Genomic DNA, 17816 nt, shown 5'->3' with positions numbered 1-17816 from the left:
GGAGGTCCCAGCTGAGGTTATTGCCTCAAATGCTGGATATGCTGCCCCCTTGGTGGGAGAGATCAGCTGTGGGACGCAGGGAAAGAACCCACCTCCTGGCTTTTGTGTTCACTGTTCCGTCCTGGGATCCCCTGCATCTCTGCAGCTGCCTGCCGCATTTCCACCCCCGCAGATGTGGACCGCGTCTCCACTCCGCTCCCTTCCTTATTCCCCTGCTCGCCCAATTTGCCCGCCTGCAAGTAATCCTTGCACGAGTCCCTTAGGTGTTCTGCGTGATGAACAGAAAGTCCTTTGATGGGTTATATGTCCTGTTTGTGGTAAGATCCGGAGAACTCAAAAAGTGCACCCCACTGCCACCATTCCTGTAACGTCCTCTTCTATATCTTATGGATATCCAATTATTGAAGCAATCTTTGTTTCAAAGAGCTAATGTCATCAAAGGCTAATTCTATACAGCTGGCCACAGAATTTACCTGGTTCTTAAAAATTGGTTATGGAGTTGCATTTTATTTTACTAATCCTATGTATCTTAAAATAACCCTTCTAATGGTTGTCGACTTAAGAGTATTTTCAAACTAGTATTTAAACTCACGCCTCAGGTATAGCTGAGTTTGATTTCTTTTCCTTTGGTCCACGCTTTTAGCCCAAACACAGAAATTTTTAAATGGAGCTAGAAAGAGAAAATACAGCTGAGATCCTAAAAAGCCCTACAGCTGACTTCTGTGCAACACTACATCAAATAACCAGTGTTTTCTATATGGCCAAAGACTGCAACTGAAAGTGCTATTAGAACTGAGGACAATTATAATGGCTTTCTGCTCAGTTTAGACATACTACACCATGACTTTTAGAGCAAAATAAAGAAAAATAAATCTAAAACAGGACAAAAAAGAATGGAAGATGAAAATAAGGTGTGAATGGAGGGTGAAAGTTTTTTGTTTGTTTGTTTGTTTGTTTTTAAAGATTTTTTTTATTGGGGAAGGGGAACAGGACTTTATTGGGGAACAGTGTGTACTTCCAGGACTTTTTTCCAAGTCAAGTTGTTGTCCTTTCAGTCTTAGTTGTGGATGGTGCAGCTCAGCTCCAGGTCCAGTTGCCAGTTAGTTGCAGGGGGCTCAGCCCACCATCCCTTGCGGGAGTCGAACCGACAACCTTGTGGTTGAGAGGACGCGCTCCAACCAACTGAGCCATCCGGGAGCTCAGTGGCAGCTCAGTTGCAGCTCAGTTCAAGGTGCCATGTTCAATCTTAGTTGCAGGGGGGAGAGCCCACCATCCCTTGCGGGACTCGAGGAATTGAACAAGCAACCTTGTGGTTGAGAGCCCACTGGCCCATGTGGGAATCGAACCAGCAGCCTTCGGAGTTAGGAACACAGAGCTCCAACCACTTGAGCCACCGGGCCAGCCCCGAAAGTTTTAATTTTAGTTAAATGATGAGAATTTAGGGGAATGTTCTAGTAAACAATAAAATTGAGCCACAGAGTGACACTTGTAAGATTTTTAAAAAGGACCAGTGGAAATATTCCCTTTGGGATGACAATAATATTTATGCACTGAAAACATCCCTGACAACAGTCATCATTTAGATTTGAAGTAAATACAGTGGCATAATCCTCTGAAAAAATATTTGATGTAAAAAAGGATTTAACTATGTGTGGAAAAGGGATGTTCCAACTCTCTCCTCCACTCACACCCCAAGTTTGCATAGCCTCCTCTACTATTCCTGCCTTCACAGCTTTTAATTTCTTCACAATGGAACCATGGAGAAAATAGAAAACAGAAGTGGTAATAGTGAACCAAATATAAACAATTTCCAATGAAGGCCTTAATAACTTTAAAATGAGCATTTTTAGGCTGTAGCCATTATCCATTAGTAAACATGGATTTGTTGGCTTCTTTTTCCTTTAACAATCGAAAGTCGAAAACTTCAGATGTGGTCCTCCAGAACTTCAGAATATTTTATTTATTGAAGAATAGATTTCACTACTAATCTTTCTTTATGTTCTGTTGGCTACTCTACCAATATAAATTTAGTCTTCACATATTAAAAAAAAACACGTATATTTTCATAGCAGCCAGTCGATATCCATTTCTGTGAAGTTTGCTTTCAAGGGAATTTGATGTCCCATCATAAATTATTTGCTCCCACATAAAATTCATTTGCAAAATGTCAGTAAAGTTCATAGCTCTCTATTAAAATTCGAGCCACTCTGTCATGTAAATACAGTTCGATGGTGAAATCTCTCCACCTTCATGGCAGTCATCAAAAACCTTTAACAAAGAAAAAAATTTATATTCAAATAGAAGTTTAAAAATTCTAAAATTAATAGGTAAAGTTTTACATTAAATGTCAACTACAACTTAAATTTCTATTAACAAAATATCACAAACCCAAACATTTATTTAAAGAAATATTAAAAACAAAACTTTACAATTCAAAGAGATTAGGGCTGTATTTAAGAACATACTATAATAGGACCTGTTTTGTGATCATCAAGTTAGCTAATAGGAGTCCTTTTTCTGTAGCATTCAAATGACTATGTTCACCTGCCCACTGGGCAAAGGGCTATCAGTGGGTAACACAGGAATACAAGGGAGATCCATTATATGAATTACTTTATTTTTACTAACCAAATGTTTCTTGTTTGGCTACCTTCCTTTTTGTGAAGGGTGCTGAACAGAATTCCCAACCTGCTAGCACTCTATAACCAGGGCATAAAGTGCTTAGATATATAGAAAATGGCCAGTAAAAATGAAATTTAAAACACAGTCTAGGAGCCCAAGAATATAAATGCAAAGAGGTGGGGACAGTGCCTATAGCACACAGTTGGCACTCATAAACTATATGGGAATGAATGAATGCAGAGTGCTGGGGCATGCTGCAAGGGGAAGAACATTATCTCTGAGTTTGAATCCTGGTTGATATGTCCAAGCTACATGCTCTTAGGTCTTCCTGAGCCTAAGTTCCTCCTGCTTAAGGGGAAATAACATCATTAGCTACAAGGAGGATTAAATGAGATCACATAAATCTTCAAAAACATGTCTGGCCTATGGTAGGTTCTCACCAAATCTCATTTCCCTCCCTACTTAAATGATTAATGCTTGTCAAAAATTGCCCATTTTAGGGCCAAGAGCAGAAAACACAAATTTCTTTAACCTGGTTATTCTAAGAAAGAATGTAAGGCAACGATTTGTTCATTAAACGTCATCAAGGTTACACGGAGGTCTGAGTAGCTCTTGGTCAATCCTGAGAGTCTGAGAAAACTGGGGTGTGCTTGCAATTATATCATGTGGGATTTGCACTGGTGGCAGTCAAGTGTAATGTGAAGCCATTTTAACTCACCGGGCAGAGTCCACAGGGGGCCCGGACCAAACCCGTGGGTGGGATGATTGGATTGACTGCCCTATATAGTTTCATGTGTCCATCTACACTGCCCACTGTGCCTTCTTTTGCAGCGATGATAGTCATCTCCACTTTCCCATCATATATGAGTGTATTCAAGATGGTTTCAATGTCCTCCATGGACAACTCTACCTATAAAGAGCCCATATTAGAAACAAAAAGGACAAGGAGACATTCCTTTGGAGGATGTTATAAACAGTAAAGGGTCACAATTCCTCAGTGAAATGGGGAAGCATTATGCTGGAGAGTAATCAAAAGCACAGAGGTTGAACAACAGCCCAAATTAGCACAAACCACTAAATGCTAAGGACAGAACTCTGACCTAATGTGGAGTTTGACACTCTTTGATATCTTCACTCTCCTAAGTAAAATCTATTAGTCTTGTAGGTAACATTTCTTTGGCAAGAATTTAACAGAGATTTATAAAAGGTGGCAATGACCACTTTTGCCTAACTGGCTTAGGACAGTACTTTCTTAAAGTGGGTTCTGCAGAATGTTCACAGCAATCACCTGAACAAAGGGTCTGGGTCAAGAATGACTGGAATACATTGTAACTTTATCCCTATGATAAGGAAGTTTTAAAAAATAAGATGAAAATTAGAAACTGAGTTCTGACCTTACTGATTCCCAATTCACAGATATATTTCCACACTTCATGTGATGAAGCAAATGAACTATTTCTTTGTATCATGGGATTCTGTTTGCTTTCTCGTGCTGTTTCTGCCTGTAAGGGTAGAAACATAAATCTCAGCAATACTGGTGTTTTCTGAATATAGTTTATACAGAGTGAAACCAACAGTAGAACATATTTTGTTTAGTAAAATGTATCAATTTCGATATTTTTCAATTCCTATAAGATATACAAGATTAAACATTCTTTATGGCGAAATTAAAAAAAAAAAAGACTGTTTCCTCAATTATGCCTCACCTTGGTTTGTAGGAATTTAAAACACTGTTGGTTAAGCACCTCTACAAATTCAGATTCAAAATCCTGGTCACTGTACCAGGCTCCACCAGTCACAGACCGGTCTGGCTGCAGGTTATAGAGCATATACACCTTCTTTTTTGAGGCCTAAGGAAAAACATGCACAGTAAATGTGGTTATAAGGTAACAGTCAACCAAAACTAAGATTTGGAAAAAACTCAAAACACTATATTTTAGAGCAGTTTTACAGAATTTTTGTGAAGATGGTATAGAATTCCCATTTATCTGTGTCCAGTTTTCCCTACTACTAACATCTTACATAAGTAGGGTACATTTGTTATAATTAATGAACCAGTATCGATACATTATTATGAACTAAAGTCTACAGTTTATTCATATTTCCTTAGTTTTTCCCTAATGTCCTTATTCTGGTCCAGGATACCAAAATGTAGTTAGTTGTCATGTCTCCCGATGCAAATTTTAGTTATGACAGTTTCTCAGTCTTGTTATTGATGAACTCATCAGTTTTGAGAATTATTGGTCAGGTATTCTGTAGGATGTCCCTTAATTGGAATTTGTCTGATGTTTTTTTCATGATTAAACGGGAAAAAAGACCACAGAGGTAAGAACGACCTTCTTATCACATTATATCAAGGGTACCTGATTGTCTCCAAGTTATAATTGATCGTCATCAATATGATGTATCAGATCACCTAGATGGAGGTAGTGTTTCTCAGGTTTCTCCACTGTAAAGTTATTTTTTTCTCTGCCCTTTCCTTGGAAAAAAGTCATCATGACCAGCAAGTAAGTAAAGTAAAATAAGCTGAACACTTAAGAATTTGGAATTATGCTCTACTTTCTTGAGGGTAGTGTCCACATAAATTATTTAGAATTCTTCTGCATGGGAGATGTCTATTCTCCCCCATTTATTTATTTATTTATTTATTTATTTATTTATTTATGCAAACATTTATCTATCAACATGGATTCATGAATATTTACTTTATACTTTGGGTTACAATCTAATACTTTAGTTTGAAACCTTGAAAACATCATGCTAAGTGAAAGAAGCCATACACAGAAGACCACATATTGTATGATTCCATTTATAGGAAATGTCCAGAATAGCCACATCTAGAGAGAGACAGAAAATACACTAGTGATTGTCAGGGCTTGGGAGCAGGGAAGATGGGGAGTGACTGCTAGACGGGTCACATTTTGGGGTGATGAAAATGTTCTAAAATTAGAAGAATGTGACAGTTGCACAACTCTGTGAATATACTTAAACCCACAGAATTGGACACTTTAAAAGGATAAATTTTAGGGTATGTAAATTATATCTCACTAAAGCTATTAAAAATAAAGACCTAGAAGTAGAATTGGCAAAATGAAGCTAGGTGATGAGTAGGTGGGGATTCATTATATTATTTTCTTTACTTTTGTATATATTTGAAATTATCCATTAAAAATGTGGAAGAGAAATAATATTCTAACTTAGGGAGTGGTACGACGTAAATGTCACTGATAAATAAAATCACTGATGAATACCAAATTCTTCTATGCTGAAATTTGTGTTCAAGCAAACTTTAGCCTACAGCAAATTCGGCTCCTCTGACACCTAAATCAGTGAGGTCAGCAGCAGGTGTCCCTAATGAAGCCAAGCTCTGGAGCTTGGAGCCCCTGAGGGACGTGATGGATGGGGAGGGATGAGGAGGAGGAGAAACACCATGTGCTGGAACAGATGCTCCACCAGGGCAGGGATCCTTCTCTGACTTGTTCACTAATGTATTCCAAGCACCCAGAACAGTGTCTGGCACATAGCAAACTGGTAATAGATATTTGTTCAATGAATAATCTAGTATGCCGGGATGAAGTAAATTATCTTACACACCAGAAAAATCCAGAAAAAATGTTCATGATGCCAAAATTCTTTCCTGAAGTAGTTTTAGATTTTTAAGTAAGACACTAAGAGTTAATTAGGCAGTGACATATCTAAGCAGCATCACCAAACCAATATGAACTAAATGTTTAAAAATCTTTTTTGATCAGTTGTTTTAAATCATGATACAGCTTAAAGGACAATAAAAACCTGAAATATACTAGGAGCAATATATGTACGATCAACATTCAGGAGAAGAAAAGAGAAAACTACTCACTGCCACTGACTTAACAGCTTTGATAAGCTTTTTACTTTCCAAATTCTTTAGAATTTTGTTAATTTCTGTTAATGGCAAATTACTTTTGTATCGGATATCTCTGCTCCATATTCCTATAAGAAAGTAAAGTAAAATTAGTTGAATACTATAGGATTTGTGTTTATAATACTGCTGCTTATATCTCATTCCAAAACTAGCAAAATATATATGTATATATTACTACCGCATAGCTATAGGAAAAATTAAGTGACTTAGAGAAAGAATCTCAGATAAAGTAACAAAAATACGTAAAACAATACATAAGTTATAGTCTATTTTCTAACTGGAAATTTCTTGGGATCCTAGTGTGGAATCTTTTAAAAAACAGATGAAAAGGACATTTTTGAAATGCAAAAAAAAATCTTGAATGTTACTGAATTAACTTATAGTCATGCACTGCAAAATGATGTTTTAGTCAATGTTGGACAGAACATATGATGGTGATCCCGTAATACTGTAATGGAGCTGTAAGATTCCAATTGTCTAGTGATGTCATAGCCATTGTAACTGTCTTAATGTGGTAACACAATGCATTACTCGTGTGTTTGTGGTAATGCTGGTGTAAACAAAGCTATTGAGCTGCTAGTCACATACAAAAGTATAGCACATACAATTATGTATAGCACATAATACTGATAATAATGTTACTATTTTATGTATTTACTATACTTTTTATTGTGATTTTAGAGTGTACTCCTTCTACTTAGAAAAAAATGTTTGCTGTAAAACAGTATGCTGTGTTACACTGGCAGAAGACTCATGTATCTTCCATTTATGGCATCTCTCAATTATATTATCTTCTCTTGTGCTTGATTTAATCTCATGTTTTGTTCAGTAACATGCTATACAGGCTTGTAGCCTAGGAGCAATCGGCTATACCATACAGCCTAGGTATGCAGTAAGCTGCACCATCTAGGTTTGTGTAAGTGCAGTCTATGATGTTCACACAATCATGAAATGCCTAACGGTGCATTTCTCAGAACATATCCCCTTCATTAAGTGGTGCCTGACTATTGTCTCTTCCATCCCCTCCTGCACCCCAACCTGTTTTTCATAAATTTCATTTAGATTGTATATTTGAAAAACAAACTCAACTTTGAGCCAGGGTCAGCTGCCATCCTCAATGGAGAGCAAAAAAACACTTTATGTGAGCATCTGTGTCGATTATTTTATAAAACACAATATTTAGGAGATGGAAGATAGGAAGATTGCAATTCCTACAGCCACTAAAAACCACGCACAGGAAGCTATGATTTTTCTTTTAAAGAAGGAAATCAGTGTTATATGTGAAAAGGGAATTTTATGTAAAAATATTTGGTTGTATTTTCTTTCCAATGTAGAGGCATAATGAGATAGGAAGAATTTTTTTTAAAATAGAGAATGGCTTTTTCATAGGTCTATTTTTAAAATGTTAATTTAACCTTCTAACTATTAAATATAAGAATTATATGTTTTCAGATTATATCTAATTGTTAAAGCTAACAGATCAAATAGATCCTAAATTGTAATAACAGTAATTTAAATATGGTTCTTCAATGAAGATAGGAGAGGAACTAAATAGCTGTTGAGGGACCTATGTCAGACATTGCCACACTGCACTAAGTATCCCTCTGGATTTTGCAAAAAACAGAGAGATGTTATTATCCACAATTTACAGACAAGATGAAGAAATTAAAGTTTCCAAAGTTTACTGAGTGAGGATTAAAAAAGAACCTTAAGTTTTAATTTATTTTGGATAGGTAATACATTCACATGGTTCAGAATTCAGAAGTTTTTTTTACCATCCCTTCCCAGAGCCATCTAATTCCTGCCTCCTTTGAGGCAACTCCTGGGTGTCCTTCAAGCACATACATATGTATAGTATATATATGTATACTTTCCTCTCCTTTTTACACAATGGCAGCATAGTCTATATCCCTGGGAAGCCAGGATCTCAGTCCCTGTATCTAGTCCCAAAGACACTTTTTTTCTGCTTCTTCCTTCACAGGCTTACCTTTATTTCCTGCATCCTCTATGATTTGATATACTAGTTTTTCTTGGTTATCTGATCCTTTCATTTTACTGCAGAGGAATAAAGTAGAATTTAAAAGTCAAAGAGGTACAGGATAATCTAATAATCTACTTGACAACTTAAATGAATTAGCAGACAAGGTTATCACATTGACTTATTTACCAAAAGAAGGGTTTACCTTAGAAAGAATGACAGGGCTGTATGTACCAGAATGAAAAGATGTCCAAGACACAGTAAGTGAAAAACACAAGTTGCAAAACAGTACGCATAGCATGATCCAATTTTTAAGAAAAAAAATTATATATAAATATATAATCATATATATATGAAAATATGTATACCAAATTATTTAAGACAGTTGTGTCTGGTAAATAGAACTCATGATAGGAGGAAGAGATGGTATGTAGGACAGAGTTACATTATGCAATTCTGTATTGGCTTTTTTCAAGAACATATATTACTTCTATAATAATTGAAATTTTCTTAAAATAGTATTATTAGGTGCTTACCCAGCATTTTGAGAATCCTTTATTCTATACAGAAGGCCTGTATTGCTCCTTAAGAGATCCAACTGACCCTGAAGTTTGTTTTTTAATAAGCAATAAGTCAGTTATTTTGTCGAATCTAATGACAAATGTTAATACATTCTTTAAAATTTTACACAGACTAAAACATCCTACCTCCTATAGTTATTTGTCAGTTCCTCACTTGAGATTTAAGTTTTTGCCTATGTATCACATGCAGTACATTTTTCAAAAATTGGCTCTTTCTCTTCATTTTCTAAAACATTAATAATTAACAATTTCATATATGCTAGATCCTGGCTTGGTTATATGACCAATGCATAAAGAATTATAAACAAGCAGCTTTAGAGTAATGAATAAAAAGCTATATTCAAATTAAAATAAATTCAATAAATATAATACAAAAAGTTATGTAACAAAAAGTTCAAATAAAGGCTAACATGCATAAATATTCTATAACACAATGATTAAATAAAATTTACAAAGTTAATGGTGACAGTTACTGGTATATGTGATTTCCATTGTGTTACATGAACATTAGGCAGAAAGGTCAACCAATGAACAAAAGGCCAGCAGTTTTGTTTTTCTATAACAAAAGTAAAATAAAGCATGTCTGCCGTGTTTCTGAATTTCCTTGAGTCTGAACCTAGGAGCACCCAAATGGCTGTACCACTGGGCTTCTAGCAGTCTGGGGAAGCCATGGCTGAGAGGCCCCATTACCATGTGTTAAGACTGGGCACACTCATGACTTGAAAGTGATTTTACATATGGATAAACAGTAATACCCTCCCTCCTTCCCCTGACCCCACTAAATGGCAAAATCAAATCACAAAGCTCAATTTAGAGGCTCCATTCAGTCATTTAATTCAGCCTATGAATATTTACTGAACACCTGTGCTGTGATTGTTGTTTGGGGGGCAAACATGAATTCTGAAAGAGAATCACACAGCTAACTTGAATACCATCGAGCTGGCATTAATATAGAGGTAAGTAATGGGTGGGATGGGCTCTTAGAGAAGAAGCTCTGGCCCAACCTGGGGATTTAGGGAGGCTTCCTGGAGACAACAGCAGAGCAGAGTCTTGAAGGACAATGAGGAGTTAGTCTGCGAATGGGAAGAAGGGCTTTCTAAGCAGGGAAGAGAGCATCAGCAAAGGACCTGAGACATGAAACAGCATGATGTGGCAGGGAACCAAAAACAATCTGTTCCCTCTGAAATGATGGAAGATGAGGTGGGTGAGGTTGGTAGGGGCTCAGTGTAGTCAGCCCATGAGTTTGGAATTGCATCTCTAGTGTTGAGAGGGTTTTTGTTGAGAAAGTGACTTGGTTAGATCTGTATCTAAAGACAGATCAGGCTGGCTGCTCTGAGATAGATGGAGCCGGGAAAACTACTTAGGATGCACTGTAATAGTCCAGGTAAAAGCCAAGAGCCTAAACACATGAAGGGGTAATAGGAATGGAAATAGGTGGACAAATTTGAGACTTGTTTAAGAGCTAAAATCAGTAATACTTTGTGATTTATTAATAATTACTCCTTGCTTAAAATTCTTCAATAGCTCCACTACTACCTATTGCCTATAGTCAATCGAACTGGCAGTAGGTGGGGTCACTAAGGTGATGAAAGAGAGGGAGTTGCTGAGGACGATTTTCAGACAGAAAAGAAAAGGCTGAAAGGGTGGTCAGAGGACAAAAGCATTTTCCATTTCCACAACCTCCCAGCATCCCTTCCTCTATCCTCCTAGATTTGAAGACCTTCACCATGGTGAACTACCTAGAAATCACCATCAGTCCTTTTTTCCTTATGCTAAAACTGGGGTCGGCAATCTGGCCCACTGCTTGTTTTCATAAGTAAAGTTTTATTGGAACCCAGCCACACCCATTTGTTTATATGGGTGGCCCATAGCTACTTTCCTGAAGAGTTGAGTACTTATGACAGAAACCATATAGTTTACAAAGCCTAAAACATATACTATCTGGCGCTTTATAGAAAAAGTTTGCCACCCTGAGCTAGAAGGTTGGAAAAAACAGTTTGACAGAAAGTTCACCTGTCCTCACACCTCCATATCCAGAGCCCTTGGATCCAGAAATCCAACAAAGCTGGTAGATTTAAAAAGCAAATAAGCTTTCAGATGAGTCCTCAGTATAGAAATCTTTTACCTAGTTGCTACTAAGACAAACTGAAATGCTCTCAAGATATGGGAGTTTTGATGATGGGTGAAAGGAAGTAGGAGAAATAGGTAAGAGCATGTGGCACACTAACAGGTGGGGTGTTTTTAGACAGTAGAGAATGACATTAGGGCCCCAGGAAGAGATAAGAGCAGGTATACGAAATATATCCCCCTGATATATAAGAGCAGGTATAACAGAAGAGGTAAGAGCAGGTACAAGGGCTTCATTGATAATCCCATCTAAAGTGTCACTCGGGGCTGAGCCTGCACTTCCACCCAAAGGCCCAGCACTGTTGATATTCAACGGGACTCATTCTCGCTTCTAGAAATGCTCACTGAGATTGTAAGAGTGATACCCTAATGAGCTGGCTTTGTGATGACTCACAGAAAAATCAGGGGAATGTATTTCGTATGGAAAGGCCCAATATCAGCAGTAGGAAGAAAACAGAAGATGAGAACAGACTATGCCTATGTGCCTTTAGGTATCTTAGCGACAATTATGTTAACAAATACAACAGTGAAAACAAAATACATTTATTTCATTCATCTTGTAAAATAATGCATAATTACTTCTTCTTTGCTCAGTTCTGGCAGTCTGAGTTGTTTCCTGGTTTAGAATCTTATCAGTCACAACCTTCTAACGTTTTCATGACTAATAACAGAAGTAAAGACAATCGTAATATATAAGTAATTACATGAACTAGTTGGATTCATCTTACCATGGACAAAAGTCTATTGATGGCCACTGCCCGCTGCTGGGCTTCTATATGAGGCATTTCATTCTGAATTACTTGGTCTGTGATTCCATGAGGGAACTGGTGACATAATTCTATAATCCTACGAACAAAGATATTAATGATATTACTCATGTTTTTACTTATTTCAAGAGACAGTGGGGGCAAATACTAGCAGAACAATTTGAAATTGTGTCCTTTTTACATTTGGTACATAGTCTGGCTTCTATGATGGTTCTAAATCAACGCATGTTAGAAATTGAGGAAGATGTTTTTGAAATACGTTTACATTATTATTGTTATTTAAGGAAAATATGTTTTCCTCATTAACATAATCTTTAAATTAGAATAAAAGTCAAATGAAAACACAGAAAAAGATATTAACGCTGCGGCTTCAATTTTTTAAGATGCAATAAGTATGACAAAATTAAGATACAGCATTGGGCAGGTATAAGTCTGCAAGCAGGAGTCATATCAGACATTTCTGGTGGGAAGCCAAAATTGGTTATAACAATTCACAATTGGGGCGTGGTTTTGGAATTATTCCCACCAAACAAAAATAAGCCCATTATCTTCCCTCTGTCACAGGATCATCATGTATGTTATTCATAAGTTTGAGGAAGTTGGGATCTTTTCAAACTATGTGGTAAACCTAAAAATAGCAGTGCACTCATAGAGAATATAACATCAGGAATATAACATTTGACGTGCCCTAAAATCTTGACTTAAATACTGCCCCGAAATTATTTTTGGATTAATGTTGCTTCGTAATCACTAATGCACTCTAACTTCGCCCAAACGTTCTGTCCTGACAGTTCCCATAGCGATAAAGGCAATCCTGTATGAGAACACGTATCCTCAAGCACCACGCAGAAACACCGAGTTTTCTCTGAGCGTCGACCACCTTAACGCAGGAAGGAAGCGCATCATCACAACTTCCGAACAGCATCCGGACACCGACACAAAGTTGCAAAGTGTCAAGCTCGTTTTAAACTTATTAAGAGTTCTGCTGTCCACAGGTGGAAGGTGTTCAGATCCGGTAATCCCCTTCCTGGACGCTCACTGAACTTGCTCCAGCATCTACTGACTGTCCCGAAAAAAGTCTGCCCAAATGACCGCCTGCCTGCGTGGGCTCCCGAGCCGGGAATCGAATCTCACTGATTTACCTGTTTTCTATTTCGACTGGATCTGCGTCAGGCGGCTGCATTTTCACCTTCACTTCAGCCATGGGACGCAGTTCCCACCTCGGGGGAAAAGAGACGCACGGAGCAGCCAGATAGCGAGCTGGGGATCCAGAAAATCGGCAAAGACAGCTTCAGGCGCGGGCGATGGGTCTTTTTCCTCGTGTCGCAGACGGTCCTTCCTTGCCTGTGGGCTTGAGGTGCCCAAGCCACGCCTGTTACTCGTCACTGGCTGGAGCCGCTACACCTTATTCTTTTTTACCAGAATGTCAGTGTCTGTCAGACGAACGAGCCTGGTTCCATCATTCTGAATTGGAACGCCACTTTTTAGCACTTTCCAATCTCTGTGAAGGCATATTCTTGGATGCCTATGTTGAAACCTTAGGAAAGGAGATTCAGGCGGATTCCCCTCTCCTAGCCAAACAGCAGGGCGGATCTGGTTGCTAGGAAGCCGGATTTCCGCCAATCATCTGCCCAACTCAGTGGGCGGGGCGCAGCTCCCCGCGTCTGTGGTAACCCAGACCGTGGCAAAGGAGAAGGCAAGAGGCAGTGAGAGGTGGGTTTACTGGCTGCCAGTGGCGGAGGCGCCTTAGGGGTTACAATCTGGGTTCCGGTAGCCAGAGGAGGAGGAGGGCATTCCTCACTCCAGCCGAAAGGAAGCAGGTGTTTCTGGCTGCTCCTGATGGGCGGGTACGCAGACCAGACGGGGCTCCAGATTTGGATCCGGTGGCAAGCAGGCAATGTTGTTGGGGTTTGGAGGTGCTGTTTATCCTACCCTCCATTTGGGCCTAGCGGATTGGTCTCCTTCTTGATCCTCTTCGCTTGGGGCCCATTCGCCGTCCCAGCCTCCCAAGGGCAGCTCCTAGTTGCCGCGCGCGAATTACTTCCTCCTCAACTATTTTTACTTTGAACTGATTTTGAACTACTTTAACTGCCTCTCACATAAATGGAAAGTGAGGACTGACAAGCCTCCCTAAACCAGCCACCCTTCTGTAGGGGCTAGTGCTCTATCAGTATTTGCAGTTCAAATTCTTGGCCTCTGACCTGGAGCTATATAACCAGGCATTAAGATCACTCCTTAAATTTAGTTATCCCAGTTTTGGGAATACAGCCTGTGACAAAACTCACGCCACAAGAGCATCGTTATTTGGAATTGTAACAACCAAAACTAAAAAGAAACTAGTTATATGTTAAATGCCCAACCACATATTGATAAATAAGATTATATGAGTAGGTGGAAAATTGTAAATAACAGAAAAATTGCAAATAATAATAGAGCGAGGGTGCAATAACTAGACTGTAAAAAAAGAATGAATATATAGATTATAAATGAGCAAGACATGTATTCATAATTTGAAAAGGCTATTTAGAGATGTAAATGGTTGCTGTATTAAGGTGAGGGTTATTTTTTTCCCTCTGAATCCTTTAGGTATTAAAAATTATGACACCTCTCAGGAAAAAGATCAGTAAGATCTCCACACTCATACTTAATTATTTATAAATATAGTAGATGGAGTGGGAGACTTTTGTTACCTGTTGCTCACTGTTTATGTTGGTACCAACTTCCTTTCTGCTGAGGTGTGATAATCTGCCATCCTCCTAAAGTTTCTTTGCAGGTAACAAATGTAAGTACTTGGCTACAACTGCAGGACCCTGAACCTGGAGCTTTCTCAAAGGACTTGGCTCTAAATGAACATACTACATGCTACTGTGTTTCACCGAAAATAAGACCTAGCCGGACCAGCTCTAATGAGTCTTTTGGGACAAAAATTAATGTAAAACCTGGTCTTATTTTACTATAAGACTGAGTCTTATATAATATAATACCTTATATATAATATAATATAACATGATAAGATATGATATGATATAATATAACTTAATATATAATATAATATAATACTGGGTCATATATTAATTTTTGCTCCAAAAGATGCATTAGAGCTGATGGTCCGGCTAGATCTTATTTTTGGGAAAACAGGGTACATACAGTGTTACTTCTGTTTTTCCTGTGTGATGACTTGCCCTGAAGCCAAGAGAGGTGGGAGATAAATAAGAGTCAGGAAAGTGTAATAATAATGATCCAGAGGAAGCTCTGATGAGATCATTAGTGAAGGTCTCTGTTCTAATATATTCATTTAATTTGGCCATTTAAAATAATTCCATTCCCCCATCCCATTCATCCATGCTCTTTTCACAGAAGTAAGTATTTAGATAATCAAAACAACACACAAGATCTCAACAGCAAAAATACAGCTGAAACAATAATTATTTCAATTAAAAATTGAATAATATTTGTAGGTGATATATTAACAGTATTCTCTTTAGCTTTTTCTAGTTTTACTATATTTTTGTAAACAAGGTGTTTCTCTTCAGCTTTTGTGTTGAAATATAGGTGGCCATTGGAATTTATTTTCATACACGTTTTAAAAATATAAGCAGGGAAAATGACTGCTGGTTCAGTGTGTGTTCCTCAGATCATACCACTGCGAGTGCCTCAGCCTGGAAAAGCCAACCATGAAATTGATAACAATACACTTTTGGAAATGAAATCAGGTAAGAATCAAAAGTACTCGAAATCGTTTAAAATAATATTGCCATACTCTTTATGTTCATCTGGTTGTTGATTTACCTCTTTGCGTGTTTTCTATAATCAGGACCTTTGGAAGTTTTTAAAACTTCCAAAATTTGAAACAGTGTTACTTGGTGGTTTGTAGAGTGGTGTGTATTTAGAGTGAAACAATTAGCTTTGATCACCCTTTCATTTGTATAGGTCCATAGTTGCAGCAATGCCTTGACTCACCTTCACCAAGATAAGATGCCTGGTACCATCCCAATAATGAGGATGCTCATTATTTTGCTGGGATAATAAATTTGATGTACTTATACAGGCTTTCCAGTCAGACAGGTTGGAAAATGAATCCTGGCTTTGACAACTTCTGGTGATCTTTGGTACATTACGTAGCCTTTCTGAGTCTCAGTTTGCTCATTGTAAGTTAGTGATAATATCTACTATTTAGAACCATTGTAAGGATTAAATGAGTTGATGTGAGGTACACAGGGTCTAGCATATAGTAATGACAAAATATATCTTAGCTATTATTACAGAAATAAATCAGTGAATGAATTCCCTACTAATGCCAGAAGTGTGTGTGTGTGTGTGTGTGTGTGTGTGTGTACGTGTACACACACACCTTTATGTACTTATACATAACATAAGAAGGAAGGAAAGTTTTATAGATAAAGCATGAATAAATACTTGTTTGAAACAGACTTTGAGATTCCAGTTACATACTTTAATAACTGATATGTGTGAAAATTATTTATCTCTAGTTATGTTACAACCACTATGCTTCGTAGACTGAGAGTTCAAACTAAGAATATATTACATTATACCCTGTCTCCTTTATCTTAAAAGCTAATATTTTTTAAAATTCTCAGAGCAAAATACAAATTTTCATATATTTGCCCATGATTCTTAGATGTTGGATGGTTATTGACAAATGATGATATGAATGAGAGGGTATCCAAATTCTTTAACATTTAAAATGTCTAATAAATAAGAGGTTCTACAATTCAGTGACAAACAGAATAATAACCCAATGGAAAAATGGACAAAGGATGTGAAAGGACATTTTATAGGAAAGGAAATATAAATGTCTTTTAATCATATGAGAATACAGTTCTAACTACCCCTTTATCTGCTTGCTGAGCAGACCTTATCCCCTGCTTTCTTCACTCCATTGCATTTAATCACCAACTCAACAGAAAATATATAATTTTTGCTTTTTGTATGTCTACTTTACTGTTTGTATGTCCTTCCTAAAACAGAAGCTCCATTAGAACAAGGAGTTACTGGTGTATTCCCCGTGCCTACAATAGTATCTGCCACACAATATGTACTTGGTAAATATTTGTTGAAGGAATGAATGAATCACTCAAAATGTAAGAAATGTAAGTTAAAACTGCAAGATACCTCTTTTTTTAATGTAGGAGATTGGCAAAAACAAAAGAAAAATTGATAACACACGATATGGATGAGATTGTTTGTAAACAGTCACTTTGATGCATTGCTGGTAGCAGTGTAAATTGTTTCAGCATCCATGGAGGGAAGTTTGGCAATATTAACCAAAATTACAAATACACATATCTTTAACTCAACAGTACTAGTTCTACATATTTTACAGATGTACTTATAAAAATAACTCTTTGCAAGTTTATTATAATGCTTGTAATGGCAAAGAAAAAAAAAAGAAAGAAACAGAAAAGGAAAACATTTAGATGTCCGTCTGTAGGGGATAGGTTAAATCTACATAAAGAGAGAATACAATTCAGCCATAACACAGAATGAGGATGCTCTTTATGTACAAATATAGAATAAAATCCATATTGTTAATAAAAAAAATGTATGGAACAGGATATGATATGCCACCATTTGTATAAAAAGAGTGGGGGAAATAATATGGACATATATGCCTGTATGGATATAAAATATATTTGGAAGGATACTCAAGATACCATTGATTGCCTTTGGGCAGCTGAGGTCAGGAGCCAGAGGGAGAAGTTTAATTATAGATCATTTTTTTTACCTTTCGAACCTTGAATCATATGAATTTATTACCTTTACAATTTTTCTAAGAAGTGTAGGAATGAATCATTTACCAAGTCAAAATAAAATAT

General features: G+C 37.3%; 2 protein-coding genes across 4 annotated transcripts in view; one reads left to right on the top strand and one right to left on the bottom strand.

The window, feature by feature from the left end:
* Window positions 1-1306: 1306 nt before the first annotated feature.
* On the bottom strand, window positions 1307-13330 carry POLR3F (RNA polymerase III subunit F). 3 transcript variants are annotated; one of them, XM_033095193.1, is made up of 9 exons: window positions 13122-13330; window positions 11941-12058; window positions 9041-9108; window positions 8514-8581; window positions 6482-6594; window positions 4329-4472; window positions 4017-4124; window positions 3341-3532; window positions 1307-2268 (listed from the first exon to the last, which is right to left on the bottom strand). In XM_033095193.1, the coding sequence occupies exons 1-9, from the start codon at window positions 13181-13183 to the stop codon at window positions 2191-2193; spliced, it is 951 nt and encodes a 316-aa protein (XP_032951084.1). In that variant the 5' UTR covers window positions 13184-13330; the 3' UTR covers window positions 1307-2190. The 3 variants fall into 3 exon arrangements, with proteins under 3 accessions (XP_032951084.1, XP_032951083.1, XP_032951085.1); XM_033095192.1 differs by lacking the exon at window positions 13122-13330 and adding an exon at window positions 12774-13064; XM_033095194.1 differs by lacking the exons at window positions 3341-3532; window positions 13122-13330 and adding an exon at window positions 12774-13072.
* A 96-nt stretch (window positions 13331-13426) lies between these two features.
* DZANK1 (double zinc ribbon and ankyrin repeat domains 1) overlaps window positions 13427-17816 on the top strand; it is a 102488-nt gene continuing 98098 nt past the window's right edge. Inside the window, exons 1-2 of the mRNA XM_033095191.1 lie at window positions 13427-13692; window positions 15513-15692. Coding sequence (XP_032951082.1) covers window positions 15584-15692 — 109 coding nt within the window. The 5' untranslated portion in view covers window positions 13427-13692; window positions 15513-15583. The remainder of the gene's footprint in view (window positions 13693-15512; window positions 15693-17816) is intronic.

This window comes from Rhinolophus ferrumequinum, chromosome 23 (assembly GCF_004115265.2).
Source record: "Rhinolophus ferrumequinum isolate MPI-CBG mRhiFer1 chromosome 23, mRhiFer1_v1.p, whole genome shotgun sequence".
In the NCBI taxonomy this organism is placed as follows: Eukaryota; Metazoa; Chordata; class Mammalia; order Chiroptera; family Rhinolophidae; genus Rhinolophus; species Rhinolophus ferrumequinum.
This window is presented reverse-complemented; position numbering and strand designations above follow the sequence as displayed.